Source organism: Rhinolophus ferrumequinum, chromosome 19 (assembly GCF_004115265.2).
Source record: "Rhinolophus ferrumequinum isolate MPI-CBG mRhiFer1 chromosome 19, mRhiFer1_v1.p, whole genome shotgun sequence".
Taxonomy (NCBI): domain Eukaryota; kingdom Metazoa; phylum Chordata; class Mammalia; order Chiroptera; family Rhinolophidae; genus Rhinolophus; species Rhinolophus ferrumequinum.
In genome coordinates, this window is record NC_046302.1 from 50,546,734 (window position 1) to 50,559,826 (window position 13,093).

General features: G+C 36.7%; 1 protein-coding gene across 1 annotated transcript in view; it reads right to left on the reverse strand.

Annotated features, from left to right (window-relative positions):
- The window catches only part of VPS4B (vacuolar protein sorting 4 homolog B), a 29,142-nt gene that overhangs the window by 2,125 nt on the left and 13,924 nt on the right, over positions 1 to 13,093 (reverse strand). The window contains exons 5-9 of the mRNA XM_033087426.1: positions 9,175 to 9,294; positions 5,983 to 6,139; positions 5,467 to 5,615; positions 4,870 to 4,951; positions 3,276 to 3,495 (exon numbers count right to left, since the gene is read on the reverse strand). Coding sequence (XP_032943317.1) covers positions 3,276 to 3,495; positions 4,870 to 4,951; positions 5,467 to 5,615; positions 5,983 to 6,139; positions 9,175 to 9,294 — 728 coding nt within the window. The remainder of the gene's footprint in view (positions 1 to 3,275; positions 3,496 to 4,869; positions 4,952 to 5,466; positions 5,616 to 5,982; positions 6,140 to 9,174; positions 9,295 to 13,093) is intronic.

Below are 13,093 nucleotides of genomic sequence, written 5' to 3' on the forward strand. Positions count from 1 at the left end.
ATTAAATAAATGCTAAGATTTAGGCCATTATCAGATTTGAAAATTTACTATTATTTCATATTTCCTTAAAATATTTACTTTTGAAAAAACAAAATATACAACAAAAAATGGTTATCTCTGGGTAATAGAATAGATTGTGCTTGATTTTAATTTTTTTCTTGATGTTTTTCTATATTTTGAAATTTCTTACAATGAATTATTTGTATGATCACAGGAAGAAAATGAGTTAAGATAAAAAAAAAAGTTACCTGTGGCTACAATTTCATTTCCCCCCATCTAATGCTTATTTAAATTGTAATAATTCTAGAGACCAAAAATAGACCTATTCAAAAATTCTCTTAAGTTTCTGTATTTCCCATAGCTGGGAAACTTCTGTGATATTTGCAAGGTTTATTAGTGTGAAATTACTGAATGTTTCGGTCTCTCTCAACAAAAACTCCTCCTTCAAATGTAAAGTACAAAATTAAATGCTAAGTGTAATTCCAGTGCAATTTTGTGATGCATGACTGATTTAAAGTTTTAATAACATCCAGAATAAGAACCTTTGTAACAGAGTCATATGTAAATATTTAGATGGTAACACATTTGTATCAAATTGGGGGCTGCTTTCGTATTTGTATTAATATTTGTTTTACAATAATCAATCTTAAATATTGTCTCAGGACTGAGGCAGGTGTGGTGAAATAAATATTCTCACTTTACTGATCACATGTATTTTTTGTCTATCTCTCCCCACAAAAATTTCAGCTGCAGGGATTTTTATGTCTTTGTTTTTTGACTGTTGTACTTTCTGGCTTACCTCTGGGCACAGATTAGTACTTTAGACATTTGATAAATAAAGCAAACAGGCAAACTTGTTCTTGGTAACTGAAAGATGGAGGAAGGGATGGAGCCAGAAGAGAGATGTACTATAGCCAGTGATACAAAAGGCCTGATGTTAAAACTGATTTGGCTGCTGCACCTTTATTCCCAACAAGACCTGGCTGCAGTTCCATGTAAGCTGTTTTTGGCAGGATGTACCACAGGGAATTGAATGCAAAGTTCTGGGTAGGAAAGGAAATGGCAAAGGGGATGTAAGAGAAAGTGCTATGGCTGTGGCATAAATTTGATCCTGAGCCGACTATATTTCTCAGTAATGAAATGGATAAAGAGGAGATGAGTAATATTTATTGGGCTATTAAGGTACCATTGATAGATATTTTATATTACTTCATTTCATTCTCACAACAGCAGTTCAAAGTAGTGTTATCATCCCTATTTTAGAGATGATAAAAATGAACCTTAAATAATGTAGTAATTTGCTCAAGAAGATACAGTTGTAGAGTCAGGCTTCAAATTCAGGTTTTAATTCAAGCTCACCATTTTTTTAAAAAACCTTATTTTATTGTGCTATATGAGAGACATACATATGTACCTTAGTCTTTATACATTAGTCTTGTCGTATGTTGCTGGATTAAATTTGCTCATAGTTTTTCAGGATTTTCACATCTATGTTTGGGAATAATGTTGGGGACTGCTGTCCTCAGCAAGAGGCTGGCAAATTACCTACTCAGCTATTACTGAAATTGGATATCCCAAGACCAAGTCCTTTTACACAACTCTTAACTCAATCATGTATGCTTAACTTGTTCATGAAGACAAAACAGAGCAGAATGGTTGAGACTTCAGATTCTGAAGCGCACCTAACCCTGAGGAAAATCACGTTGGCAAACTGGTACCATTCAAGTCCCAGTCTCATCATGCTATCATCTACATCTCAGGTTAACCATCAACAGGTGGCTGTATGCACCACTTGTAGTTTTTGTGAGGACCCATTAAACGGTAAGATAAAAGACAGCACAGTGCCAGGCAGGGCAATATTTAAACAATATTAGCTATTACTATTTGCCTTTGTTAATGAAGTGCAAATACACCAGATTCTGCTGAAGGATGTTCTGGTTACAAAGAGTTTAACTATACATTTAAGTTTCTACATTTACATCAAAACAATACTTCAAAAATCACTGCACAGAAAATTTTAAAACATCTTTGGACTATTAATAATGGTTAATTAATTAAATTTATGGGAGAACTTTTTTTTGCTATAGTTTTTTTTAAATTTTATTGAATTTTATTGACGTGACAGTGGTAAATAAGATTATGTATGTTTCAAGTGTACAATTCTATAACACATCATCTGTATATTGCATTGTGTGTTTGCCACCCAAAGTCAAATCTCCTTCAAGAACTTATTTTTTTTTTAATTACATTTTTTTGGGGGAGGGAAGGGGAACAGGACTTTATTGGGGAACAGTGTGTACTTCCAGGACTTTTTTCCAAGTCAAGTTGTTGTCCTTTCAGTCTTAGTTGTGGAGGGTGCAGCTCAGCTCCAGGTCCGGTTGCCGTTGCTAGTTGCAGGGGGTGCAGCCCACCATCCCTTGCAGGAGTTGAAACGGCAACCTTGTGGTTAAGAGGACACGCTCCAACCAACTGAGCCATCCGGGAGCTCAGTGGCAGCTGAGCTCAAGGTGCCGTGTTCAATCTTCAGTTGCAGGGGGCGCTGCCCACCATCCCTTGTGGGACTCGAGGAGTTGAACCGACAACCTTGTGGTTGAGAGCCCACGGGCCCATGTGGGAATCAAAACGGCAGCCTTCAGAGTTAGGAGCATGGAGCTCTAACCACTTGAGCCACCGGGCCGGCCTCAAGAACTTATTCTTAATGAAATGGAAATATGTCTATGATGTAAATCCATTTATTTATTATACAAAATTAAAACCTTCCTAAAATTCCTTGAAAATCAATGATGGTCTTGACATTTGATTTTAAAAATATATGAGAGGGGGGCGCTGGATGGCTCCGTTGGTTAAGAACACAAGCTCTGAACAACAGGATTGCTGGTTCGATTCCCACATGGGCCAGTGAACTGCGCCCTCCACAACTAGATTGAACACGAGCTGCCGCTGAGCTGCCAGAGGGTCGACCAGGAGGGGCGGCCGGATGGCTCCGTTGGTTAGAGCGCGAGCTCTCAACAATTGCCGGTTCAATTCCCGCATGGGATTGTAGGCCATGCTCCCTGCAACTAAGATTGAAAACGGTGACTGGACTTGGAGCTGAGCTGCGCCCTCCACAACTAGACTGAAGGACGACGACTTGGAGCTGATGGGCCTTAGAGAAACAACTGTTCCCCAATATTCCCCAATAAAATTAAATATATATATATATATATACACATATAGATGTGTATATATGTATTATAATATATATGTATGTGAGAGGATGGATAAAAGAGCCTTACCTTTTTAAAATGAGTAGCTGACTGTACTTTTCGAACAGGCTGCATAAGTGCATCACGCACAATGATACTTATGTCTGCCCCTGAATAACCATCAGTTTTCTTCCCAAGTTCTCGGAAGTCTGTTTCTGTTAAACTGTTCTGAGTGGTCCCCAAGTGCAGTTTAAACATTGCGGATCGGGCCTGGGCCTCAGGCAAAGGAATATAAATTCGTTTCTCAAATCTTAAAATGAAAAAACAATTGCATCAAAAATGTTACTGTATGTATTTCATTTTAATTGAAAATTAGGACATTTTCAGTAAGAAACAAGGTACTTAGATATTCTCATTTCTGCAAAGTTAAGTTGAATAAGTTACATGGGCCCACCTGTGTCCAAGTTAAATGTATATATTTAGGATAAATAAAGGGAAAATATCCAGAACATGTTAATAAACCAAAAGAGCCAGGTAACCAGTTTGGAGTAATTTAGTCTTTCCCCCAAGATTTTTGGGTTATCTTGTCCATAGGGTTTCTAAGTCTGGAATTAATGACATGACATATCCTATAGGATTAGTTTCCCATAGAATTATATTCTGAACTCCCAATCAAACGATCAATACAATTAACAATATGAAATAGGAGATGACAAAATAATTTTCTGAATTCAAAATAGTAAAATTACTCAAAATCTTATAAACATGTACTTATTACAGAAAATGCATACTTTATTGTAATGGGTGTAATGGGTATTCAGAACAAATAATTCTACTATATCATAAATAAACACCATGTTTTATTAATAATATTGCTTGCCTTCTTAGAATTTCAGTATTTGGAGATAGGTAGGAGGAAGCAATGAGGGAAAATTTACGTGGTTTGTGAAGATGATTTTTTTCACTAGGTAACTCTCTTGAGGCAATAAGAAGAATCTAAAAAGTTTCCATTATCTCTGGAGACGAGTTCAGAAACAGGCCATTTTTCAAAAATAACCAGCACATTTCCTTTCTTGGTACCGGATGGTGATCTAGCATCCTGGCAAACCATCAAATGGATGGGATAAAAGTGGCAAAATCTGAAGTGTTAATTTTTTCCATGCAAAACTAAATGAATGGAACAGCGAATTGTGATGCAGTAAGAAGTCGTGAGAATGTATACCTTATACCTTTAGTGTAGCTAAAGTTTCATACTCAATTTAAAAATTATAGACATTCTTTTCTTAACTGAAAATATATCTTGGTTATAATCTTTTAAGTTGTATAATTGTCATTTTGCTGACGTTTTATATGAAGCTTTTTCACTGAAATATCAAACTTATGTTTGTAAATTTCTGAAGCATCAGTGCATATTGAGCTTAATCAGAACTAAAGCTAAGTGTTAGGTATTATATTTTCCAGTGTGAAAGATTCCAGTGTGTGGAAATCTCGTATCTTCAATACAGCAGGCAAACAGAAACAGATGCCTGCCTCTCTTCCTCCAAGGCATGGGGGTAACAGGGTTAGGGCACATCAAAAAAATTCTGAAAACTTATCAGAATGCCTCCTTACTAGACAGAGTGGGAATTATTATTCACTCGTTACATCTGTTGTTAGAAACAAGATATTTATCATAGCATCATACCTTCGCCTAATGGCAGAATCCAGAACCCAGGGTATATTTGTAGCTCCCAGAACCAAAATTCCATCATTGTCCACACCAACTCCTGCATCAAAATATTTTAAATAATTTATCATTTTAGTGTTCTTTAAACCTCGGCTATACGTTCTGTTAAGATTGTGAAGCTTTTACCTTAAAGTACCTCATTTTGAGAGTCTCTCTCTGAAAAAAACTATTTAATCAAAATCAAATTACTAGAATATGACACGAATATTCCCAAGAATCAAATCTCCTAGACTATGGACAAATACTATTAATGTTCTTTTCAAAATATTTCTTGAAATATTACATTTGAAGTCTACATATTCCTTTTACTGATACTGTTCCTGCTATAAGTAAATACATGCATCTCTTTACTATTTATACCAGCAAGTCCTACAAGATGATTACAACTGGGTAAAAAAATATGTATGCGTATGAAAGACAATGAGACTGAAACATGGCATAATGAAACACTTGGTATGTTAAAATGGAGAAATTCTGCTTGAATTTTTTCCCCATTATTGTTATAGTAATGGTTATATAATAAACAGAAACTATTTTAAAAGTCAGTGATACTACCTTGCATTTGAACCAGGAACTCTGTCTTAATTCTACGTGCAGCTTCACTTTCATTTTCACTTCTTGAACCACAGAGAGAATCAATTTCATCAATGAAGATAATGGAAGGTTTATTCTCTCTGGCAAGTTGGAATAAGTTCTTAACTAGCCTAAAAGTAAATAAAAGCTTTCAGTCTCTGAAAAAATAGTAAATGACACGACTTAATGAAAACACGAAAACAAAACAATATACATTACAGGAACTCCATAGATTAAAATGTCTAATGTTTTGGTCCAGAAAATAAGAATGCTATATAACTGGATAATTTACTTTAAGATTTACTAAACTATACACATATGCTATCTTTTCCCTACGAAGTAAATTCCAAACAAGGGACTGATTTGACAGTGAAATGAATACCTATATTATATCACTTTTTTGAATGTCTATTAATGATGTAAGAAAACTATTATTTTACAGACTGATATAGTGACTGCCAGGCAAAGAAAAAATAAAAAAGTCAGTTTATTACTTACTTTTCACTTTCACCTAGCCACTTAGAAACCAGGTCAGAGGAAGATACTGAAAAAAATGTTGAGTTGTTTGCTTCTGTTGCTACAGCTTTGGCTAAATATGACTTTCCTGTTCCAGGTGGTCCAAATAATAGGATTCCCCTCCAAGGTGTTCTCTTGCCTAAAATTTGCATTAGAAAAGTAACATGATAATTTCAAGACCATTAATTTCAGTTACCAGAGACATCATCCATACTGAAAAAAACTGAAGTTTGCACTCTAAAGCTATCAGTAGAATAAAAAAAAATTAAACCAATTTAAGGTAAGTCTTTTATTTTTATTTGCTCCCTTTAGAGACTGTGGGGATAGAGCCAGGAGTGCAGTTTCTGGGCTCTCGGCCTCACGTGGAAAGGTGCTGGCTCAGGTAGTAAATGGCCATCAACTGTGATTGGATGGCCATCAGCTGTGGCTAGTTGGCCATCAGCTGTAACCAGTGAGCCACTGGCCACTAATATAACTGCTGTGGCTACGCTAGCAGAAAATGGGGGCTAGCAAGAAGATGGTGGCTGGCAAGCGCGTAGTGTGGCAGAGTGTGGATTGCGGATCGTGTGGCTCCTGCCTCCTGTGTCTCCAACCCAGCTGCCAGCAAGACTATAGTTGTATGACTCCCGTATCTATGGCTCCGTGGGTGTTCCTTTTTGGCCTCACCATATCCTGCGTTCTTATGTGGGGAGCAGGACCAGAGACCCCGCAGGCCATCCCGCATGACAGACCACTTTGTCAAGTGTGTTCATATGGATATAATCCTTATAACAGGAAGTTCATTCACTTGCTCACTCATTCATTCAAACAACTATGTACAGAAACCACAACGTGCAGACGGAGAACCACGAACACAAAAGCACCTCTGCCCTCCATGGGCTCACAGTCTAGTTCAGGTAAAAAGCACTAGGAACCACCTACTGTGTGCACTGCTTGATATCAGAATATTGTCTGAGAAACTATATCCATAGGGGAAGAGCAGCTGGAAATATTTTCTTTTAAACATTTATGACTTTTGGAGGAATGGAACTAACACAGTTTGGGTGACTCCTTGTGAAGTTCTGTTCAATTCTTGATTCCACAAGGAAGCACAGGTTATTCTTACAGGGAGCACACTCTCATTCAAACAGCTCAGTAATGATAAGGGGACTCTCAAACTTAAATACTAGTTTTGCTAAAATATAACAAGTGATCAATTCTTTGTATCTCAATTTTGCTAATGAGAAATAAAAATGCTGCCTAAAATAAACCAGGCTGGGTTACACCCGGCAACAAAATATCAAATACACATTTAAAAACCTACTAAATACAAACTGTGGATGGATACAGTGTCTGTGAAAGAATGACACACACAAATTACTAACGGCAAAACGAAACAGTTATACTTTTTTGAAAGCCTCAACTTTTACTTGAATTCTGTTTTGCTATTTTAAATGCCTGCAATTATATGTCAGTGTTCCCTTACATGTGGTATATATACCATTGGTGCAATATAAAGTGCTTTTAGTGGTATACAAATATTTTTTATGTAAATAATTTATCTTCTAAATGTGTATTAGAAAAACACTAATTTTTCCATTTGTACTAGACATAAAGCAATTTTGTGTTTTTTTTAATTTATTGGGGTGACAATTGTTAGTAAAATTACAGATTTCAGGTGTACAATTCTGTATCACATCATCTATAAATTACATTGTGTTTACCACCCAGAGTCAGTTCTCCTTCCATCACCATATATTTGATCCCCTTTACCCTCATCTCCCATCCCCCACCCCCCATAAAGCAGTTTTGTAAAATAAAGTTACTATGTAAAAATAAGTGAAGTAATTTAAAAGTTCAAATATGCGCAAAACAATCTGTGGTTGGCTAGAGTGATTACTTCTGGGAAGGAAAGAGGCAGAACTTCTGGGTTACTGGTCCTTCTTTTTTGACCTTGTTGAGGATCACATAGGCGTACTTACTTGGCGATAATTTTTGAAGCTGAACACTTATGGGTTCCTGCATGTTTCTATATTTTATGAGGTACTTTAATAAAAAGTTTGCTCTAAAAGTGAGTGATTTAAAGAAAAATGTTTTTCAAATAACTGGACATGTATATAAAAAATTCATGAAGATGAGACATAAATGACTCCGGTTTGGGAAACACCGGTATAAGTACTTTAACATAAAGTGAGTTCAGCTGTATGTGTACCTTTACAAAGTATGATGTCAGCTCTTACACTGTCCGTCTCACATTCCTGAAGCTAGTCTGTAAGTCGTACCTTGAAGCAGGGCGGACACAGTGCTTTGCTCTTCAGCACTGTTCAGCACGACATCACTGCCTAGACCTGTTTGGTGTGAGGCCAACATCAGATCTGCTCTCAACATAGACTAGCTTGTTAAGGGGAAACCCTGTTCACTGTTAGACTGTGGGTACAGCCAAATCACAAACACAGGCTATCCGTCCCAAAAAGGACAGCATGAAGGGATGGTTTGGCCCAGACAAGTCCCCCAGGACTGCGGCTGTAATTCAACTACATCCCAAAGGTGGGTCAGCAATATTCTCCTCACAGTGTAGGGAGCTGCCTGCTGCTACCACAGGAGACACACTTCATCGGAAAATGTGAAATAATTTTTACTCCTCTTTTTAAGAAATGAAAATACTCCTACAAAACTAGTACATGTCCATTATAAAAAATTCAGATGCAAGTCAAAAGGAAAAGTAAAAATCAGCCATCTTACTGCCTAGGTGTGCATTAACATTTTTATGTCAATCCGTCTATACTTCTCAGCACACACATTTAGTTGACAACTGTGGAATCATACTATACATGTTTTATAACACGCTTTTTGAGCTTTACACTATACAGGGACATTCTGCCATGTCAATGATAAAGCAGATCTAGGTTTCTTAATGCAGAGGTACGCTGTATTTTAATGAGTGCACAGTATACCACTCCATGTTGCTGATTTACCCTAAGCCCTACTGGTTGACACTTAGGTGATTCTGCAGTATGGACAGTAAAAATATGCATATGTAATAAGTATGTTTGTGTAGAGGTATATCACCGCCTTAAAATTTATTTAAGGTAATAATTCATGATACAGTGAAGAGAACTCACAATGCTTTCTTTACCTCAGTCATCCATGCGGTTTTGGAAAATCATCAAACAAATTACTTAAAAGGCATCTCACCCGTAAAAAGATGAGGGAACTTAATAGGCAGTATCACAGCCTCTTTCAGTGCTTCTTTGGCTCCTTCAAGGCCAGCAACATCACTCCATTTCACATTGGGGCGCTCTATAACAATGGCACCTACAAAACAATGATGGCATCTTTCAATTACGGAGGACTATTCCATCAAATCTAGAAGACAGCATGAAATAATGTTAAAAAATACATTATAAAATTGTCTGGAAAAGTTTTATTTATTAAAAACCTTTCTGAAATACTGTGATGAGGAGGTAGTTGTCAGGGGCGGTCAGCAGGAGTCAGAAACCTGGGGGGGGGGGGCTTAATCAGGGTAAGTCAACTGTCAATTTCCTATCACTGCTTCCTCACTGTGAAATGAAAATAGTATCATGTGCCCAAACTACTGAGACAGGTGAGTGTAAGGGTCAAATGACATAAAAATTAGAGTGCCTGGAAAAGCACCAAACATTACATTACACAAAGTAGTTATGTTTTAATGCATTAATTCTGGAGTATTGGAAGTATTTGTTCAATGGGGGTTGGTCGATCTACTATTTCTCCTTTTAACCAAAGAACCCCCCAAAACAAAGGACCCCCCAAAAAAACCAAAAAAAAAACAACACCAACAAATTGGTGATCTAATAGTCTCCTTTAACCATGGAAAGAAACTTAACTTTATGATAGATAGATAGATGAACAGACAGGTGGGAGAAGAGAAGGGAGGCGAAGGGAATGATGAAGGAGAGAGAGAAAGTGTCCTCTTGTATATTTGCAATACTTCCCCGAGATTTGCCAAATTTTCTGTTTGGTTTCTAAATAGACCTATTTATAATTTTTGTTTAACAAAGTTATTTAAAGAACTTAGCTTTTGCATATGTTATAGTCAAAAACCATAGTAATTGTTCACAGTAAGAGTCCACAAAATATGTCTTTTAATATAGCTTACCGGCAAAACTTTCTACTTTATCTTTCATCAAAAGTTTTTCTAATTTTCCAGTATATAGAAATTACTCAACCACAACCTACTAAGCAGTCTGTTTCAAGGTGACGTGTAACTGTTTTAAGTATAACAAAACAACACCTCTTACAGTCTACTGATTACCTATGAAATTAGTTTTACGGGTATTTCTTCTTGTTAGGAAAGATCATTTATCTATTTTTCTAAGAGTAACTTCTGCAACTTCCCTAAATTATGAAAATCTTTAGCTATAGATTAAAATAAAACAAAACAAGAAACACTTTTTGCATTCTAAAACTTCAGACTAAATATGAATTAAGAAAACAATTCACTTTTCCTTTTCTATGTTCCATTCAGATTAGTAATGCTAAATGAGAAAATACTTATATCATCTGACAGGATCTGTTTTAAACACAAGTAAATTCACTTTGTGTGTGTGTATATATATATATATATATATATATATATATATACGCATCATCTGGTCAACTAAAGTTTTTTGCTATGAATTTTCTAAGTATGCCATAATTTATCTTCACATTTAACTATTACTTTTTTCCTTAAAGTTTAAAGGTGACTTTGGAATGTTTAGTGAAAAAAGATTTTTAGATAAAAATAATCTTAATTATTAGACATTGCTTAATGATTTGTAAAATTAAAAAGGGGGCAGGGATTATTGGCAAATAAAAGCCAAATAAGTTGATTGTTTCCAATTAAATAAATTTACCCAGTCTTTGATTATACTACTCATTACACTAATATGTTGTTTAATCTCAAAAAAAGTCAATGAATATCAAATTTAGCTAACAGAAAACTCAAATCATAAACTCTTCAATTTTAACCATCAAATATTACACTTAATGCAATAACCTAAAACAGAAATAAAAGATTTAAAACACTGTTTCAGGAAAAAAAGAGGAAAAACTAGAAAAACATTGTACAATGAAATCCATCAGCAAACCATTAAATTAAAAGATGGAAAAAAGGACTTTCAGATATGAAAAGCTAGAACTCCTTTATTCTTCTTCATCCTGAAATTCCAAATAAATTTCCTTATTGAAATGTCTTACAAATTTCTATTTTTATACATCTCTGGTCCTTATCACTACTGATTTTTAAAGACAAATTATTAAAAACTGGGTTGTATTGTTTTCAAAATTAAAGATACACACCAATTTTTACTTGGGGATGTGGCAGGGCTGGAGAAGAGAGGGAACACACTAAAACGAAAAGAACAGATAGAAAAAAAGCTTTCTGCCTCACAACTGAATTAAAACCACTTGGCACAGAGCAACAAAACTTATTAAGTATAAAATGTGTGGCCCACTACTCTAAGAAGTGGAAACTCAGTTTCTGTCATCGGACTACATCCACCATTGAAGTTCTTGGTACATAAAAATATCCTCATTAGGGCCAGCCCAGTGGCTCAGGTGGTTGGAGCAATGTGCTCCTAACTCCGAAGGCTGCCGGTTCGATTCCTACATGGGCCAGTGGGCTCTCAACCACAAGGTTGCCGGTTCAACTCCTTGAATCCCGCGAGGGATGGTGGGCTGGGCCCCCTGCAATTAAGATTGAACACGGCACCTAGAGATGAGCCCAGATGGCTCAGTTGGAGTGCGGGCTCTCAACGATAAGGTTGCCAGTTCGATTCCTCGAGTCCCCCAAGGGATGGTGAGCAGCGCCCCCTGCAACTAAGATTGAACATGGCACCTTGAGCTGAGCTGCCGCTGAGCTCCCAGCTGGCTCAATTGGTTGGAGTGCATCCTCTCAACCACAAGGTTGCTGGTTCAACTCCCGCAAGGGATGATGGGCTGTGCCCCCTGCAACTAGCAACGGCAACTGGACCTGGAGCTGAGCTGTGCCCTCCACAACTAAGATTGAAAGGACAACAACTTGAAGCTGAACAGCACCCTCCACAGCTAAGATTGAAAGGACAACAACTTGACTTGGAAAAAAAAATATCCTCATTAACTGCAGTGTTGTTTTGTGTTTTTTTTTTCAAGGAGGGCGCAGCTCACAGCTGCCCACGCCCATGCGGGGATCGAACCGGCAACCTTGGTGCTAGTACCAGCACCATGCTCTAATCAACTGAGCTTACCAGTCCCCCCAACTGTAGTGTTTTTAAGATACTATCGTTACAGTATTTTCCTATGCATCCCAGTTGGTTGGTGAAACAGAAATAATATTACCAAAATGAAGACTAATACAGCAAGGTTAAAGATCTGGCCAAGCTAGCTATATTCACCCGTCACCAACCCAAGCTGAGCCTCTATAATGGAAATCCATGCCGGCTTTGCAATCTATTTGGCAAGATTTAAATTCATAAAATTCAACTTGAAAAATCATTAGCTAACATCTCAAAGAACAATCTAATCTCAGTAACTAAAGAAGTCAGCAATTAAATAGATGACTTTTTTAAAATACAAAGGTACCATTTGTTGAGTTCCTAGAATTTGTCAGATATAATATTAGGTGTTTTCACACTGTCAGTAATCTTTAATAGACGTGAAAGGAAAATATTAATTTTCATCTTAGAGCTGGGGGTCATAGACTCTGGGGGAACTTGCCCAAGATTTAAGTAGCTGACCTGAAGTGGAATCCAGATCTGAAAAGAGCCAAAATCTATCCCCCTCCATCATGCCACTAGACTACAGAAGAGGAGAATGAAAGGGCTTCATAGGTGTGGAAGGTAAAATGAGAAAGTGCAAAGAGATAAATGAAAATGGCAGGATAGAAATACAGGATAAAAAAGCAGATAGAAAGAGCAGGTAGGAAACATGAAATAAACCACCCATGAATAAGCTATAGTAACAGCAATAAAAGCAGAGTATAAGTCCTAATTCATTCTGTTCCTCTGACAGGAAATTTTAATACCATCAGATCTGGTAGTGTGCTGACAGTATAAATGCTACCCTCTCTAAATAAGGCAAAATGAAAGAGAGTAAGTTGATTGACAGACTTTTA